General features: G+C 64.3%; 4 protein-coding genes and 1 long non-coding RNA gene across 7 annotated transcripts; 2 read left to right on the plus strand and 3 right to left on the minus strand.

Moving 5' to 3' along the window:
* Positions 1-1356: 1356 nt before the first annotated feature.
* On the minus strand, positions 1357-1662 carry LOC308229612 (feather keratin Cos1-1/Cos1-3/Cos2-1; the record flags this gene model as incomplete). The annotated part of the gene is made up of 1 exon (XM_080633711.1): positions 1357-1662. One exon carries the CDS (start codon positions 1660-1662, stop codon positions 1357-1359), a length of 306 nt encoding a protein of 101 aa, XP_080489837.1.
* A 2791-nt stretch (positions 1663-4453) lies between these two features.
* Positions 4454-7959, minus strand: CDK5RAP3 (CDK5 regulatory subunit associated protein 3; the record flags this gene model as incomplete). Its single annotated transcript, XM_080633487.1, has 14 exons — positions 4454-4566; positions 4709-4880; positions 4977-5182; positions 5262-5350; positions 5788-5863; positions 5967-6083; positions 6177-6321; positions 6449-6585; positions 6728-6906; positions 7128-7176; positions 7247-7347; positions 7422-7553; positions 7783-7840; positions 7885-7959. 14 exons carry the CDS (start codon positions 7957-7959, stop codon positions 4501-4503), a joined length of 1602 nt encoding a protein of 533 aa, XP_080489613.1. The 3' UTR covers positions 4454-4500.
* Positions 7960-10057: 2098 nt separating this feature from the next.
* Positions 10058-10363, plus strand: PRR15L (proline rich 15 like; the record flags this gene model as incomplete). The annotated part of the gene is made up of 1 exon (XM_080633386.1): positions 10058-10363. The coding sequence occupies one exon, from the start codon at positions 10058-10060 to the stop codon at positions 10361-10363; it is 306 nt and encodes a 101-aa protein (XP_080489512.1).
* A 1364-nt stretch (positions 10364-11727) lies between these two features.
* PNPO (pyridoxamine 5'-phosphate oxidase) lies at positions 11728-14398 on the minus strand. 2 transcript variants are annotated; one of them, XM_080633412.1, is made up of 7 exons: positions 14291-14398; positions 13780-13904; positions 13108-13207; positions 12898-12951; positions 12551-12679; positions 12401-12471; positions 12035-12329 (listed from the first exon to the last, which is right to left on the minus strand). In XM_080633412.1, exons 1-7 carry the CDS (start codon positions 14333-14335, stop codon positions 12164-12166), a joined length of 690 nt encoding a protein of 229 aa, XP_080489538.1. In that variant the 5' UTR covers positions 14336-14398; the 3' UTR covers positions 12035-12163. The 2 variants fall into 2 exon arrangements, with proteins under 2 accessions (XP_080489537.1, XP_080489538.1); XM_080633411.1 differs by having other exon boundaries at positions 11728-12329; positions 12401-12679.
* Positions 14399-14517: 119 nt separating this feature from the next.
* On the plus strand, positions 14518-17178 carry LOC308229601. 2 transcript variants are annotated; one of them, XR_013958413.1, is made up of 4 exons: positions 14518-14584; positions 15415-15664; positions 16230-16385; positions 16469-17176. It is a non-coding gene; the product is annotated as an uncharacterized lncRNA (long non-coding RNA). The 2 variants fall into 2 exon arrangements; XR_013958414.1 differs by having other exon boundaries at positions 14523-14584; positions 15449-15664; positions 16469-17178.
* Positions 17179-17587: the final 409 nt, after the last annotated feature.

Consider the following 17587-nt stretch of genomic DNA (forward strand, 5'->3'; position numbering starts at 1 on the left):
ATGACCAGTGGCTGCCCTGCAGAGAGCCCCACTGCCCGCCAGCTCCAATGAGCCCTGTGTCAGGCAGTGCCAGCGCTGTATGGTTGTCATTGAGCCTTCCCCTGTGCTGGTGCCCAGCCCCATCCTCAGCTCCTTCCCAAAGAAAACCATTGTGGACTCTTTGTGCATTGGGAGGCCACAGCAGGTCACCAGGGAGCCTTTTGCCTTGCTGGAGATGGCTTGTGAGGGGTCTGTCCTGCCTGAGCACTGCTGTTCCAGCTCTGGAATGCCTCTAGGTTCCTACCTGCTTGTGTAGGTTCCTAGCTGCTTATGTAGGTGCTTGGCTCCCCTTGAGCCTGGCAGCTCACAAGCTGGTTTGACCAAGCAAGTGCTTTAACTACTGGGTGATGGGAGGAGAAAAACTCCCTGGGGCAGAGCTGTGGGATCCCAGGCAGCCCTCAGAGTGCTTTGTTCCACCTTTTGGGCTCAGGTTTGGAGAAGGCTTTGTCCTGGCGGAAGCTGGTGGCACACGGGGTCAGGCAGGGCACTTGGGTGCCAGCACTGGAGGGACAAGAGGGGACTTCTGATGCTCTGGCACAACTGGAGTTATCCCTGCTGGAGAATGCACGTGGCAAAGGATGGGAGATGTGTGGTGAGCGATGGGGGTGGAAGAGGGAACCAGACTCTGCCCATCCCTTTCCCAAAGGCTGAGGAGGGCATTTGTGTGCGGGAAAGGAGCAAGATGATGGTTTCTGGCCCTGCAGGAGCCAGGGACATCTTCCTCAGTGTCTTGAACAGAGCCCAGTGCCTGTGTCTCACCCTACCCTTCCTCCGGGAACGCCGATGCCTCTCCTTTGTGCCTGCAAGATCTCCCCAGAGTGATGCTGCTCTCTCTGGCAGCTGGGGATTGCATCCAGAGACAGAAGGACCACACAGAAGCCAAGGCTGGGATGCAGCAGAACTTTAATGAGTTAAAAGAGGTAAAGGAGTTCCTCTGAGTGGGACCATGGTGCAGGGAGCACAAAAGGACCTTGGAGTCTATGCCCCTTGGCCAGGCTGGAGTTTGCACCAGGTGTCTGCCTGCCCCTGAGAGGAAGAGGGGCAGCAGGTCCCTCCTCTGATGGGGCTTAGCAGGTCCTTACAGCACAGGGAGAAGAAGACAACAGAGAAAAAGGAGAGAGGAAGAAGAGGGAGAGAACAGGCAAGTTACAACGGACCACATTTCCAGACTGCCCGGGTATGCTTCCTCCTGCCTTCGCTTGCAGGTGGAGCCATGGATGCTCACTGCCTCTGAGACCAATGGCCGGGATGTCCGTGCTCAGTCCATTACCATCTCCTGGGTTCCTGGTGTCCTTCTGTGGGGCGTCTGCAGCAGCTTTAGCAGGGTCTGCACCTGGTGCCGCAGTAGCGGTTGGTGATGCAGGAGAGGTCGAAGCCCCCGGAGTTGATGGGCACTCCCTCGGAGCTGAGGATGCTGCCAACGGCAGCGGAGGTGGAGGAGCCCACAACGGTGTTCTGAGGGAAGGAGCTGAGGATGGGGCCGGGCAGGGTCACCACCACGGGGGAAGGCTCAATGACGACGGTGGAGCTCTGGCACTGCCTGACACAGCACTCATTGCAGCTGTTGGCCAGCGGGGTCGGGCCGCAGGGCTGGCAGGGCACGCACGGGTTGCAGCAGGACATGTCTGGATGCTGGAGCTTCACCTGGACACAGGGCAGGGCCAAGCAGAGGATGGGACACGTGAGCGGCAGCTCTGCAGCCAACCCTGGCCAAGCCAAGGCACCTCCTGGCCCAGCACACGCTGACCACCTCCAAGCCCAGCAGCCACCTCAGCTCAGTCCCAGCCTCTCTCTGCACAAGCCCTTCTCTCCCCTTCCCTCTCCCATGAGAAGCAGCTCCCAGCCCTGCGCTACGACAGCCCCCATCAGCTGAGACACACGGGCAGGAACCACCTGGTCTGCAAGCAGCAGGAGCAGCCTTTCCATCACCAAAAACCAGACCCAGGGAAGTTCTTTCCAAGCCAAGAGCCCAAGAGTCCCCTCAGCCTAAACCCAGTCCCTCTCCACACCAAACCTTCTCCCCACTTCCATTCCCAGGACAGGCTGCCCCAAGCCCAGTACAGCTCAGAGCTTCCAACTCACTTGCTGCTTGAAGGCGAAGAAGCAGAGCGGAGTGGATGGGAGATTCAAGAGCTGCGATGGTTTATATACTGGTCCTGCACTGCCTCGGGTCCAGAGGAAGCTGCTGTGGAAGCAGTAATTTTCTGAGAAGCCCATCTGAAATGCAAAACATCCCAGGTAATGATACAGGCTCTGGCTTGGTTTCCTGCATGGCTGCCTTTTCATTTCCTTGTTTGGCCGTACCCACCTCCCCTTGAAGGCTCCTTTTCAGTTCTGGAATGGAGCCTCAGGGATTTCAGGGGCAGGAGCGCACCGGTGCCAACGGGAGTGGAGCATTAGTGAGGGCTGGATGGAGGGACAGGACACAGTGCTCCAGTCTGCCTTCGAGGATGCTGGCTGGGAGTGCCAATGGAGCTGTTGCTGGGTCACCTTGGCAGGGTGGGCACCTCACGGTGCTCCTGCCTCACCCACCCTCCTGTCTGTGTGCACAGGCTGGTGCAGAACGTGGTGCTCCTCTCCGACATCCAGCATCTCTATGGGGGGTGGCTGCCCCCCTGCAGCCAGGCAGGGGTTCTCTGTGCCGGGGGAGGTGGGAGAGGAGGGAAGCCTCCATCTGCTCCCTGCAAGAACCTGAACACAGACATGACCTCTGTGTGTGAGTCCTGCTGTGGGCTCGGGGTCCCCGCCTGTGCGGAGATGCTGTGGTCCCCCTGCCTCTCAGATGAGGGATCTACCTGCTAAGCAGGAGGCTGTGAGGGGTTCCTGCACCATCCAATATCTGTGTTTTCTCATCTTGGTTTTCCAATAGCAGGAAGAAAGCAGTGTCTGGACTTCAGTGAGAGACCTGCATTAAACAGAGCCCTTCTGGTCTCAGGACTGGCTTTGGGAGTGAGCAGCAGCGCAGGGCCATGGGGGGGTACCCAGGCAGGGTGGCCCCGTCCAGCCCTCGCCCCTGCAGCACCGCCTGCTCTGCCTGGTGGCAGCTTCCCCCTCTGCTGCTCGGGAGGGCGAGCGGCGGGGAGCTGAGGGCTGCGCGGGAGAGGTTGTGCCGGAGAGGCAGCGGTTGTCTTGGAGACACATGGGGGGTCCTGCGTCATTCCCACATCCCTGCTCCTCTTCCCAGTCAGCCCCGTTCCCAAGCTAGGGAATCACCGCTCAACCATCAGGGAAGAAGCTGAATGTGTGAACGTTTGTCTTGGGTCCTGCAGCCCTCCAAGCGATCTCCCCTCGCTGACACCTCCAAGGCCGAGGGCTGCACACCCACAGCGGGGTTTGCTGGGATGCGACAAGCGAGGCTCCATCCCGGCTCCATCCCCGCTCCCTCCCACCGCCGCAGCTCGATGCTCCCTTCGCAGAGCAGAGGCCTCATTTGCATAGCCACACCCCTGGCCGGGCGCACTCCTTATATGGTGTATGGCCACGCCCAGCCCCAGCTTAGCCCCGCCCCTACCGAGACTGCGTATCCGCTGTCCTGCAGCGCCCTCTGCTGGCGGAACTGGAGAGCGCGGGAACTCCCTCCGGTCCCCAACACCCACCCGAGGCCCCGGGTCCCCCATCCCCATCCCAGGCAGCCCCCAGAGAGGGAGCAGAGAACAAGGAGGAGGAGCACAAAGGCTCCCACAAGTGACACAGGGATAAAGGGGGCTCCGGCACACCGGGGGACACCCCACATCCCTGCGGGCCGCCCCGCAGCACCCCGCCAGCCCCATGGAGCCCCATGGCCATGCTGACCCCACTGCTGTGAGAGCCCAGGAGGAGCCGGGGGGGGGTTCAGGGCAGTGGGAGGAGCTGGTCGAGGCTCCTGGAGACCTTGGACCCGGCTTCTGCACCTCAAAAATTGGCTGAGAGGGGATGAGGGGGATGGAGGGATGCAGGAAAGGACGGAGGGACAAAGGGATGCAAGGAGGGATGGAGGGATGCAAACAGGGGTGGAGGGATGCAGGAAAGGATGCAGGGGTGGATGGAGGGACAAAGGGATGCAAAGAGGGATGGAGGGAGGGATGCCCACATCTTGCTCCCGCCCTATGGGGGGCCCAGCCCTACAGCAGAGCCCGACCAATGAGCAACTGTAAAGTAGGAGGGGGCGGGACAAGAGAAGCACGGGGACCAATGGCGTGTCAGGAGAGGTGCGCCCATTGAGTGACGTCAGTGGCTGCAACAGGCCCCGCCCAGGAGATGCTGGGGGTGGTCCAGCCTTATCCTGTGGGTCCCCCCACGTCCCACGCACATCCCTAGAGCCCAAACCCAACCAAGACCCAAACCCAGGCCATGGGTGGGAAAAGGGTTTTGGCTTTATTCAGCAACATTCACCTCCTCAATGAGGCCATAAACACATTACCAGCATCCCAAGGCTGTGAACTGGGGGGGGTGTTGGGGACCAGGACCCCCTCTGCCTCTCTCTCACAAGGAGATGCCCATCAGGTTCACTGGGCGCCCATTGTAGCGCTTGGAGATGTCGGCTTCGATCTGCAAGACAGAGGCAGAGAGGGATGAACGTCTGTGGGGGACAAAGGGGGGGATGAACGGCTGTGGGGGACAAAGGGGGGGATGAACGGCTGTGGGGGACAAAGCAGGGGCCCTGTGGGGTCTCCTTCCCTCCCTCCCTCACCAGCTTCTGCAGCTCCTTGGTCCTCTCCATCAGCCGGTCCAGCTTGGGCTCCAGTGCCCCCTGCTCAGCCAGGGCCTCCCTCCTCTTCTGGCCCATCAGCTCCTTCTTGGCCAGCAGCAGCTCCGCCTGCTTCAGCTTCTGCCGCAGCAGCTCACTGACACGGTCCACGTACCTGCAAGGGACAGCCAGGACCCCATCAGCCCTGGCCCCACCATGGGACACCTCCCACAGAGCCCTATGGCCCCATCCCTGTGACCCCACTGAGGACCTGGGCGAGGCGAGGATCATGAAGAGGTGCTGCATGCTGCGGGTGCAGAGCTGGCCCAGCAGAGCCCGCGTGGTGGCCAGCAGCGAGCTCACGTGGGCACTGGTTTGGCCTTGGAGCACAGCAGGGGCCAGTTGGAACTGGGTCATGGCCACGATGTCGGCCTCTTCCTCCATCTCCTCCAGGCGCTGGGCCAGGAACAGCTCCAGCTGTGGGGACACGGGTTGGGGGGGACACTCCACTATGGTGTCCTGATGCCCCTTACCCAGCTCCTTGCAGCGTCCTCACCTCCATGAGCTCGTCGATGAACTGGCTCCGGGTCTCGGTGTGTTCCAGCAGCGTCAGGGCATCGGAGCCGCAGGCAACCCCCTCGGGCACTGGGGATGAGCAGGGGAGAGAGCTCCATGGCTCAGACACCCCACACCCCAGCTTGTCCCGAACAGCATCACCCCATGGCACTGTTTAGTGGGGTCAGGGCCCTGCACGGGGAGTGAAGGCCAGGGCAGCCGTAGGACAAGGGGTGATGGGGTCAAACTGAAACAGGGGAAGTTCAGGTTGGAGATAAGGCAGAAGCTCTTCCCTGTGAGGGTGCTGAGGCGCTGGCCCAGGGTGCCCAGAGAAGCTGTGGCTGCCCCATCCCTGGCAGTGTTCAAGGCCAGGTTGGACACAGGGGCTTGGAGCAAGCTGCTCCAGTGGAAGGTGTCCCTGCCCGTGGCAGGGGTTGGAGCTGGAGGAGCTTTAAGCTCCCTTCAACACAAACGACTCTGGGATCCCGTTATTTGGACCCTCCATGTCCCTCTGCAGCCGCGCTCACCCTCAGTGCCAGTTTCCACCACCGTGATCTGCACCTCCTGGCTCTCCCCATCTCCCCAGTCAATGCCATCATCCTGCTGCAGAAGGACGGGCACCGTGTGAGAGCAGGGTGCTGGGGACACCCCCAAGTTCCCAGCCCGGCCCTGGAGCAGGGCCAGACCCCAGGAGCACAAATCACACCTGAGGACCGGGCTCTATGGTGATCCCCCAGTCGATCCCCTCGCTCTGCGCTCCCCCATTGGCAGCGGCACCATCACCCATCGCAGCTGGCTCCAGGGTGAAGTCTCCCCAGTCGATCTATGGGGAAAAGGACAAGAGAGCCCCTGAGACCCCAGCGGGGGCAGAGCCGGATGGGGCTCCCCCCAGCACCGCCGCCCAGCCGGGACGCACCGAGTCCTCCTTGGGCTGCTCCGGCTCCTCCTGCAGCTCCGGCCGCTCCACGCGCAGCGGCCGCAGCCCCGTCCTCCACTCGTACACGGTGGTGTTGCCTCTGCTCCCCACGAACCGCAGCAGGGGCACCACCAGCTCTGCAGGGCTGGCGGCCCCCACGGGGACATCAGTGCCCAGCACCCCCAAAACCCCAGCGGGGTCCCTCAGGGTGAGCCCCAGCCCAACCCCATGGGCAGGGGACATGGGGGGGGGTCCCTGCACCCCAAACCCACCTCTCACACACAAACTCCACACAGGCCTGGTACAGCTCAACGGCCTCGGCGAGCGCGCTGGCTCCTGCCCCGACCTCAGACAGCAGCGACGGCAGGTCCTTCACCAAGGCCAGCAGCTCCTGGCGCACGTTGTCACCCTGGGGACAGAGCGGCCCAAGCCTCCCTGTGCTGCCTTCCCCCTCCGCTGGCACGAGCAGGGAGGAGGCGGAGCGTTGCGGGGTCACCCTCAGCTCCACGGGGACATCCTGAGGAGCCCAATGCTGGCGCGGGGTCACTCACGGTGATGCCGTACTGCTTGCAGGAGGAGCAGAAGCGCTCCCGCAGCTCCGCTGCTCCCAGCTGGCATTCCTCCTCGCGGCGCACACAGTCCTGCTGCGCCTGCTGGCACCGGCTGATCTGCTTCCGCAGCGACGGGAGCTCGTAGCTGATGCTGCGCACCAGGAGGCTGGCGAGCTCGGCTGCACGGGGCGGGGGGAAACAGGGGCTGAGAGCCTGGGCCACACACCCAGGAGGTGCGCGGGGTACCGCAGCCACCTCGGCTGCTTCCCCAGCCATGGTGGGACTTGGCAGCCCCGCGCATCCTGCCCCCTTCCCCTGCACGCCCCATCTTCATCCCAGTTTGGAGACTGAAAGCCACCCATTGACCCCCTCCAAAGGGCTCCCTCCGGAGCTGCCTCACCCAGGTAGGTGTTCTCCTTCTCATAGAGGGACACGATCTCCTGCCAGTCCTGAGGAGGAAGGAGGTGAGGATGAGTGAACACCAGCCCACCACCCCAGGCCCCCATGATCCACGCTCACCTTCATGCGCTGGGACGAGTAGCGCCCAAAGAGGTTCTTGGTGGAAGCCTCAGTGCCCTTGAGGATCTCCACGATCCTCAGGCAATGGAAGTAGTGCAGGTCTGCGATGGAGGGAGGGATGCGGTCACTGGGGTCCCTGTCAGGGGTCCCCCCCCCAGCCCCAGGCCACACTCACAGGCCCCATCCAGCAGCTGCTTTATCTCCTGGTTCTCCGGCATGTCCTGGATGGCCGCGTTGATCTTCTCGCGGATGGCCTGGACCCGGCTCTGCCATTTCAGGTTGCAGTGCCTCCTGTCCACCAGCCAGTCTGCGGTGCGGGGGTCAGCAGGGACGGCGGCGCTGGGGGGGGCTCAACCCGACGGGGTCACCCCCCGAGGCTCCCGTGGGTCCCATCCCCAACACAGGGATAAAGCCCCAGCTCCTTCCCAAGCTCCGGGAAGGGCTGGAGGGGAAAGGGGGGGATCAACCCAGCACGGCACCGAGGACACGAGTGACCGGACCCCCCGACGCCATCCCACCCTGTAGGGGTGCCATACCCAGGAGCTTCCCGGTCTGGATGTCGATGGGCACGTTCTGGTAGTCCTGGGGAGAGAGCTGCGGGGGGGCGAGAGGCGGATGGAGGGCGGATGGGGCTGCACCGGGGCCCCTTCCCCGCTGTCCCCGTCCCTGTCCCCGCTCCCGATCCCGATCCCGATTCCGGTCCTGACCTGCATGATGCCACCGCTCCAATTCCGCTGTCCCCCTCCCTCACTCCCCGCTCTCTGCCCCGCCTCAGCCAATCCCCGGCCACGGTGCCCTGTATTTCATCCAATCAAAACGCTTCTCGTCTAAAGGACACCGCCCCGTAGGACCAATCAGAAGTGAGCGGCATGGCGACGGCGCCACGCCCCGGCGCCCCGGTTGGCTGCGATCGGACGGGGGAGGAGGCGGCGCCGACCAATCGGGAGGGGAGGGAGGCGGTGGGCCGCGCGCGCGTGCGCAGTGCAGCGCATCCCTCTGGTTGATCCCGGGGCAGATCCTATGGGAATCCGCGGCTGCCCCCCGAGCAGATCCCGGATCCCTCAGGGACCGCTTGGTGCCCCAGCACAGAGCCGGGATCCCCGTGCGGTCCCCAGCCGCTCCTGGGGGGATCGTGGGTCCCTTGAGGATCCCCAGGGGAGTGATCCAAAGCAGATCCCGCAGAGACCTCTGGGTGCCCCAGCACAGAGTCTGGACCCCTCGGAGGTGCCCAAGCAGGTCACAGGTCCTATAGGGATCCCCAGATACCCCAGAGGGTATCCCAGATCCCTCAGGGATCCCCAGATGCCTTTCATGGGATCTTGGGTCCCTTGGGGATCCCTTTGCAGGGAGGCACCCAGAGTAGATCCCAGATCCCTCGAGGATCCCCAGCCACCCCTCAGGGGATCCTGTGTCCCTTGGGGATCCCTTCGCGGCAGAGGGGGGAGGACCCGAAGCAGATCCCACATCCCTCAGGGATGTTCTTGGCGCTGTTCCCACCGGGAGCGGCCACCCCGGGATGCCCACGGGACCCCGAGGGGGGAATCCCTGCGTGTCCCTATGGGATGCGCCCAAGGGGCAGCGGGAGCCGGTGGCGGGGGGGGGAGTGCAGCGGGAGGCAGGAACCGGTCTGGCAGCCGCTGGTTTCGGCTGATCCCACCGAGTCCGCTCCCGCCTCGTGCCCTTAACCCCCGGCTGCCCGCAGCGCTCCGTGTGCAGCCGTGGTGCCCGCCCCACACCGGCCCTCGGGGCAGGGGCAACCGGTGCCATGGGCAGCGCCGGCAGCCGCCGGGAGCCGGGGCTCAGCCCCGGGTTCCCCCGTCATGAATATTCAGCCGTGGCCTGGCCCGGCCCCGCTGTTTGCTCACGCAGGAGGGGTTTGGTCGCGGGTTCACCTTGACCGGCAGCAAACGGGGCAGCGGCAGGTACAGATCCCAGCCGGAGCCATCCCGGCACCCGCCGAGCCGGGCGGCTGCAGTGGACACCGGGAGGTGCAGGTACCAGGGAATGGGGTGTCCGTGGTGGGGAGCGGGATGTGGGAATCACCAGCGCCAGCCCCAGCGCATGGTCTGGTGACAGAGCCCACCCGGCTCTGGCATGAGGGGGCATGGAGCTGGGAGGGGGACACAGCACACGAGCCCCCGGGGGCACCGGTGTCCACCTGCGGTGGTGGTCGCAGTCTTGGTGTCCTTGTCCCCTTATCCCGGCACCTGAAAGCGATGCCAAAGGCACCATCCAGGAGGAGCTGAGGGCCATGGGGTCATGGAGCCGTGCTGGCCCTCAGGACAGGGATGGGGCACTGGGAATCCCCTTCCTGCAGGGGATCCCGTTTGGCTCCTGTGCTCGGGAGCCGCCTTTCCTGGTCCCTGCCCTGGAGCCACACTCGGCCCTGGAGCCTTCCTGGATTGCCAGAGCCTTCCGGGATGCAGCCAGGGCCTCTGCAGCAGGGCTGGGCATGGGGCAGGGACCCTTGGCAGGGACCCCGGCAGCTCCACAGCTCCCACCTGCTTCCCGGTTCCTCTTCCTGTTTGCTCACTGGGATCCCTCCCTATCCACTCCCGTCACTGATCCGACAGCCCCCAGCGGAGCGTGTCCCCGGAGCTTGGCAATGCCCGAATCCCCGGAGCATCCCTCCCGGCACCTCCTGCCCTGGGTCCCCTATGAGCACAGCCAGCGGGAGAACCACCTTTGGCAAACATGGCACAAATCAGCAACTCATATCCCTCTTGTCCATCCTGCTCCTTGGCTTGGGAATGCCAAGGGACACCCCGGGAAGGATTCCATCCCCTATCTCCATCCCAGGGCACGGCGGCGATGGCTGAGAGCCACGGCTGGTGGAAGCTGACGTTCCTGCGCAAGCGGCAAGCGGCACCCACGGTGCTGTACGAGAGCCCCGACAGCCTCGGTGCCGGCACCGGTGCCGGTGCCAGCCAGGAAGGGCCGGGCCCGGAGGGGCCGCCCGGGTTGGCGGCGCGGCTGGAGAAGCTGGTGGACAAGAGCAGCAAGGGCAAACACGTCAAGGTCTCCAACTCGGGGCGCTTCAAGGAGAAGAAGAAAGTGAGGGCGACGCTGGCCGAGCACCCCAACCTCTGCGCCGGCGGCGAGCAGGAGGAGAAGTGACCTGGATCATCGTCACCTCCCGGGAATGCCGGCCCACGGGGATTCGGAAGGGGAAATGAGCGGTGTTGACTGAAGGGAGAAGCAAAGACCCTGGGTAATTGCAGCCAGAGGGAGAACTGAGAATCAGGGCCAGGCTCCTGGACTGGAGGAGACCCCCGAGCGCTGACTGGTTCGTACTGGGATGAGGATGCTCACCCTGATTGCTTGCCATGCAGCACCGGAGTCATCGCACACCCAGTTCTACCCCGGCTCCGATCCCATTCCCGATCCCCTCCTACCCATCACTCCTGCAGGGGGGGTCCATGGGGAACCCCCGGCTCATCCCCAAGCCCAAGGGGCTGTGTGGCCATGGGCAGAGGCAGCGATGCAGAGCCGTGTCCTTGCCAGGATCACCCCCAAAACCAGGGATGTGACACAGAGGGAACAACCCTATGGGGAAAGTGCTCCCTGAGCTGCCTCCATGGGGGGCTCCGGGCTTCCCAGGAGGAGCCGGATTCCTGCTCACGCCCAGGAATCACTTCCTGATCCTGGAAGCACCCAGAGCCAGGCCGGGGCTGTTGGGGTTGTCGGAAGCTGGTAATTAACTGCTGTTAATAAATGGGGTGTGGAAGCAAAGGCCACTTTGGGGGGGGGAGCTCAGGGGACCCCCAGCCCCAGCCTGGCAGAGCCAAAGGTGCCACCACCGGGAAGCCCTGACCCTGCGGAAGAGGGGACACGGGGGTGCCCGTCCCCGGTGCTGCCACCCCGGGGTGCCCTCCCTGTGTTGCTGGGTGCGGCCGAGGCTGAAGTCAACAGCAGCAGCCACTTCCCAGCTATGACAAAAGCCGGACGGTGCCAAGTGCCGGAGTCCAAACCCCCCCCCCCCGGTTCGCTCTGTTTGCTCTGCCCCGGCTCACAGCCTGCTCTTTGTCCCCAGTGCATCTGGGATCCTGCCCCACACGGAAGGGAGGGAGAGCAGGGAGGTGTCAGCACGGATTCGGTGCCCATAGGCTCGGCTGCGCCCATCCCCGTGGTATCTGGGCTCCCAGTGCCAGGATGGGTGGGAGACCCCGTCTCCCCCCCACTGCTCCTCCCTGGGACATGGAGGTGCCACCTTGTGTTGTCCCCACTGTCCCCTCTCACTGCCACCCACCCCAATGGGATCCCCATCCACGGGGCACGATCCTGGCCCCAGAGCCAGTGACCGGGAGAGCAAACACGGAGCCAGGGAGGGTGAACGTGATGGCAGGATGTGACCCAGGGGACCAGGGGCTGCAGCACCCCATGGGGCTGGGATCCCCCCGGCTGCACCAGCTCTGGAGAGCACAGCCCAGCCCCATGTGGGTAAATATTAACCAGAGCCAGCGCGCAGCACTGCAATGATTGGGATTTATTATGTCCAAGCTTGGCCAAGCAGCTGGAGGTGGGGGGGAAACAGGGAGAGGAACCCCCAGGTTGGGGTCCCCTGGTTACAGGGAGATGGGGTACGGTGGTGGCAATGACAGCCACGAGCACGGGTGGCGTTAATGCCATGATTGAGTCAGTTATTGCACAATTAAATGAGATCTTGCACACTTGCAGGGCTCTAAACCCGAGGCAGTGGTGTCGGGGGGGATCACTGAGGTCTGCCTTGGTCCATCCACAGCCATGAACACGATGAATTAAGCAGGAGCGGTTGGGGAAGGAGCCGCTCAATGGCGCTGGAGCAGAGCCCCCCAACAGCGCCCCCCAGCGCTGGGCACGGGGCAGGGCAGCTTCCGACCCCATTCCCAAGGGATAAGCACGGACAACGCTCCCGATGGAGAGGGGACAGCAGCGGCATCAGGGCGAGAAGCGCTCGAAGACCCACGGGCCCTCGCCGCGGTGGCTCATGGCGCCCATCGGCTCGGAGCCGTCCCGCAGCCGCCGGAAGACGATGCGGTCGTGCAGGCGGTTGGTCTGCCCCTGCCAGAACTCCACCACGTCCGGGTGCAGGATGTAACCCCCCCTGGCACAGGACCACGGCGCTCAGCGGGGTCCAACGGGCACCAGCACCGCGCCACAGCCCCCAGCACTCACCAGTACAGCGGCTTCGGCACCGGCGCGTCCCGGTACCGCTCCTCCAGCTCCGCGTTCCTCTTCCTTAGGTACTGCAGGGGAAGCCGGTGAGCGGGAGGGAAGCGCCGGAGCCCCCGGGGTCGTTCCATGGGGAGCGCGGTGGCTGCTCACCTCCCTGTCCGGAATGATGGTGCTCTGCCGGCTGACCACAGCCCCGATCTGGCTGCTCTTGGGGCGGGAATGGAAGTACCGCTCCGATTCCTCCTCTGGCAGCCGCTTCACCGAGCCCTCGATCCGGACCTGTGCCGGGCAGCATCACCCCATCAACGGGGCCGCACGGACCCAAAGGGAGGAACTGCCCCGAGCCCCCAATAATGGGCACCCTCCATCACGTCTCATCCCCCCCATCCAAGTGGGAGCCCCAAAATCCCACCCCAAGTGTGGAGCACCCACGTGCCGAGGGCCTGACCCATGGGTGCTCCCTCTGCTCCCCATATCCCTGGGGGAACACAACTCACCTGCCGGTTGAGGGGCTCCCAGTAGAAGACCAGGGAGGCGAAGGGATTTGTATCCTGGGATGTGACGGGGAGAAGATGTGAGCGACCAGAGGACCCCAAAGGTGCGCGGTGCAGGACCCACCTGGGGCTGCTTCACCTCTCTGAGAGCCACAGCCCCGGTGTTCCCTCCCCAGGACCCCCCTCCTGGATCCCCCATAGCTGCAGCCTCACCAGCTCCTTCCCCTTGCGGCTCTCGTGGTTGGTGAAGAAGCGGAAACCATCCTGCCCGAAGCCCTTCAGCAGCACCATGCGGGCTGAGGGCTTCCCATCCCTGCAGAGGGGATCACAGAAACACCATGGAATGGGTTGGGATGAAGGGACCTCAAAGCTCCTCCAGCTCCAACCCCTGCCACGGGCAGGGACCCCTTCCACTGGAGCAGCTTGCTCCAAGCCCCTGTGTCCAACCTGGCCTTGAACACTGCCAGGGATGGGGCAGCCACAGCTTCTCTGGGCACCCTGGGCCAGCGCCTCAGCACCCTCACAGGGAAGAGCTTCTGCCTAAGAGCTCAGCTCAGTCTCCCCTCGGGCAGGTTCAAGCCATTCCCCTTGGCCTGTCCCTGCAGGCCCTTGTCCCAAGCCCCTCTCCAGGTTTCCTTTAGGCACTGGAGCTGCTCTCAGGTCTCCCCTTCAGGAGCCTTCTCTTGTCCAGGCTGCCCCAGCCCAGCTCTCTCAGCCTGGCTCCAGAGCAGAGCTGCTCCAGCCCTCGCAGCATCCCCATGGCCTCGCATCCTTGATGCACGGGGACAATCCCCTCCCTCCATGCCTGTGATGCTCCTCTTGAGGCTCTCAGCTCTCCAGCCCGTCCACGTCCCAGTGGGAGGGTCCCCCCCTCCCCATGCTCACCTGGTGCAGGTCGCCAAGCACATGGCATTGGCCTCCCCGATGGCTGGGCAGCTCACGGCCTCCTCGAACCAGACCCGGAACTGCTGGATGGGGTCACGGGAGGCCAAGTGCTGCTCCTCGAAGGCCTGGGGACAGCGGGGACACGGTGAAGGGGGGGCACCCTTTGGGGACACCGCCAGCACTGGGGGGGGCACAGCAGGGGCAAGGGCATGGCCAAGACATGGATCCCCCCCACCCCGTGTGATCCATGCAGGGGATGGGGTGACCCCAGCTCCAGGGCAAGGGGGGAACCCGCGGGTCTTGGGGGGCAGCCTGGGGGGGGGTCACCCCAATACAGGGGCACAATGAGCGGGCGGGGGGGGGGGGTCAACCCCTTTCCCACGGTCCCCACCAGCACGTGTGTGGGTCACTGCAGGCCTCGGGCCAACCCGGAGGGGGGTCACGGCGGCCCCAGGTCACAGCCGGACCGGGGACCCATTGCCCCCCCCGTTCGTCCCCCCTTTGTCTGCACCTCTTCGTCCCCCCGGTAGCTCTTCCGCAGCGGCCCCAGGTCCATCCCGGCCGATGGGCACCGAGCAGGGCTCAGCGGAGCCAACCTAACACCCCCCCCCCCCCCAGCTCCTCGGCGCCGCAATGGTCCCGTCCACGGCTATGCCTCTCCCCTCCTCACAGCCAATAGGAAGCGCCCTTCGCAGTGACGGACGCGGAGAGCTTGGAGCCAATTGGAGGAGGAGGAGGGGGCGGGACGCAGGGACCCGGAAGGAGTGCGAGGGCTGTAAACAGACCCATGGAGGGGCTCTTAAAGGTACAGCGTCCGCGGGGACGGGCGGAGGGAGCCGGGGGAAGGGAAGGGGGACACGGGGAGGGGAGGGGGACAGGGGCTGCGGGACACTGGGGAGAAGGGAGGCGGGGGCAAGACATGGGGCTGAGGGGAGGGGGGACAGCAGGGATGGGGGCAATGGGGACAGAGGGGGGACAATGGGGATGGGGGCAATGGGGACACAGCTGGGACAAGCGGGGGGTGCAGGGGACGAGGGACCAGGACCCCAGAGCCCCCGACTCCCAGCCGGGCCCGCGGCAGGTCCGGGGCAGGGGCACATCCCTGTGTCCCCCATGGGAGGGCGCAGCGGCCCCCGCACTGAGCCCGCTCCATCCCCAGGCTGGGTGAGGACACCGCGGCCGGGCGGGCGCCGGCGGCCCGGGACGAGGCCGCTGCCCCGTGAGCGCCGCATCCGGAGGCTGGAGGCGGGGAACCCGCAGCTCCGGGGCCACGTCCGCAGCCTGGAGGAGGAGAGCGATCTCTTTGTCATCCGGATGGATCCGGGGGTGGGGGGCTTTGGACACCCCTGCCACCGGCACCAGCAGCCTGCTGCTCTCGGGCAGCCGCTGCATTGGCAACGGCAGCAGGGCTGGGTGTCAGGGGATGCGATGGGTTGGAAGGGACCTTAAAGCTCATCCAGCTCCAGCCTCCTTCCACTGGAGCAGCTTGCTCCAAGCCCCTGTGTCCAACCTGGCCTTGAACACTGCCAGGGATGGGGCAGCCACAGCTTCTCTGGGCACCCTGGGCCAGCGCCTCAGCACCCTCACAGGGAAGAGCTTCTGCCTTATCTCCAACCTGAACTCCCCCTGTTTCAGTTTGAAGCCATCACCCCCTGTCCTATCGCTACAGTCCCCGATGAAGAGCCCCTCTCCAGCATCCAGCCATGGGGACCCGGTTTTTGGGTGGCACTGGGACAGATGAGGGGACCACAGATGGAGAGGGCCGGGGATGTGCTGGTCCTGCCCACGGCTGAGCGCCCGCTGTGACCCCACAGGCATCAGTGACAGCAATGTCCAGTTCCTCACGAGGCTGGCGGGGCTGCTGGAGAGCAGCATGGCCACAGAGGTGGGTCTTGATCCCCACGTGTCCCTGCGTCCCCATCCCATGTGGCTCCGCGCCCCATGGAGGCTGCGCACCGCAGCCATGGGTGTCCCCAGCACCATCCCCAGCAACCCCGCTCTGTCCCCACAGGCTGGGGGGCTCCAGCCCTGCTCCTCACCCACCCCGGGGGAGCGGAGCTGTGCCCCAGCCAACATCCCCCAGAGCCCCCCCTCGCCCGGAGGCTCCAGCCCCTGCCCCAGCACCAAGGAGGGACCTGGCCCCCCCCAGCCACGCTCATGGACACCCCCTGCCTCTGGGAGCAGAGCGGGGGGCACGCGCTGCCCGGCAGCCTCCCGTGCTGGGTATCTCCTGTCAAGGTGCATGGAGGGGCTGGATGGGGCTCTTGGGGTGCCACCGGGCACGGAGCTGTGGTTGAAGCAGAGGGGACACAGAACTTGGCCCCAGGGTCTCCATCCAGGACCCAGATGGGAGCTCTCCCCCTTCACCACAGAACAGGAGGCCCAAACTGGAGCTGGTGCCCAGCTCGGGGGTCTGCATCACCCACCCGCAGCTGCACGATCTCTCGCAGGGCCCCAGGGACAAGCCCAAGCTATGACCCAGCACCTGCTGGGTTCCTTCTTCACATGGGAGATGCTGGCCCGGTCCTCAGCCACGGGGCAGCGCATCGCTCACACCACCACCATGGAGCATCCCCTCCGCCTGCCCGTGGTCAGCGCCATCAAAGGTAAGGGGGACCAGGAGGGTGGGATGGGGTGAGAGGGTCCCATGGCCACGGTGCCACCCGCAGACGGGGTCTGGCCCCTGCAGAGTACATCACCAGCGTGTGCGGCCGCGGTTGCAGCTTCAACGCCGTCATCAACAGCAAGCGTGGCACGTCCCGGCGCACCGTGAAGGAGCTGGTGGAGAAGATGGAGTGAGCTGAGACCCAGCTGAGGTCCATGCGGAGGGGATGAGCCCGGAGCTCTCTCTGGTGCCGCAGATGAGGAGAGAGGGGACCAGGAGGGATGTGCCGGGATGTTGGGATCGTGTCCTTGTGGTTATAGAGGGGCTGCAGCTGGAGGATTCACCCTGCAGACACCAATCAGGTCAGCCCCATGGTGGTAGAGCTCATGGCCACGTGTCCTGCTCGCTCCAGCAGCAGGGAACGGGCGCTGGCAGGGATAAGGGCTGGTCGCGATGCCAGTGCTGGTGTCCCTCAGTGCCGCAGGCAGATCCAGCAGCCCTGGGGGCAGAGCTGCTCCTGCACGCAGCAGCTCCGCACATCCAGGCCTGTTTTCCTGTCAACCAGTTAATTTCCAGCAATATTTGGGATTCCTGTTAACAAACCCACTTGGTTTCTGGCCGAGGAAGCTCTTTGCTGCCCTGGTCCCACACGGTGCCAGCTCAGGAGAGCAAGGACCCTGGTGGCAGACACTGCACTGGCTTTGCTTATTTAGCAAGGAAAGCTCCCGGCTGGCTCCACAGTTACAGCTCACGGAGGGCAAGAGCTCTGTCACCTCCTGCAGGAAACAACCCTGGGCGGTTACAACTCCAAAATAAAGTGGATTTGGTTTAATTTAAAAGCTCAAAAATAACAAGCCATATTGGTTTTCTTTTCGAAACACGTAGTAAACACAAAAGCAATAGAATCTATGGTACAATGTACACTATACACAGGGTGGCGGGCAGCAGGGGAGGGAAAGGGACTCACGTCCCTAAATCAGTGAGGAAATGCCACGTCGCTTGGGAAAGGGGAAGTGGGGAGAGAGAAATCATTGGAGGGAAAGGAAGAACAAGTCTTCAGTGTTGGAAAACAGGGCAATGTTAGGAGAAAAGGGGGCAAAATGGGCAGCAGAAATTAAATAGATTCCAAAGAGTGCTCACAATACACAGTGTTCGTCACTGGGAGCGGGGAGCGTAAGGCAACGATCTCCATAGAAAAAAGGG

This window comes from Psittacula echo (genome assembly GCF_963264785.1).
Source record: "Psittacula echo genome assembly, chromosome: 23".
NCBI classification, from domain to species: Eukaryota; Metazoa; Chordata; class Aves; order Psittaciformes; family Psittacidae; genus Psittacula; species Psittacula echo.

Coding starts and splice junctions, on each gene's coding strand:
- PNPO (XM_080633411.1), bottom strand. CDS start 14,335: ATGGACCTGGGGCCGCTGCGGAAGAGCTACCGGGGGGACGAAGAG. Junction 13,208..13,779: donor TGCTTGGCGACCTGCACCAG/GTGAGCATGGGG, acceptor TCCCCTCTGCAG/GGATGGGAAGCCCTCAGCCC. Junction 12,952..13,107: donor GCCGCAAGGGGAAGGAGCTG/GTGAGGCTGCAG, acceptor GTCACATCCCAG/GATACAAATCCCTTCGCCTC.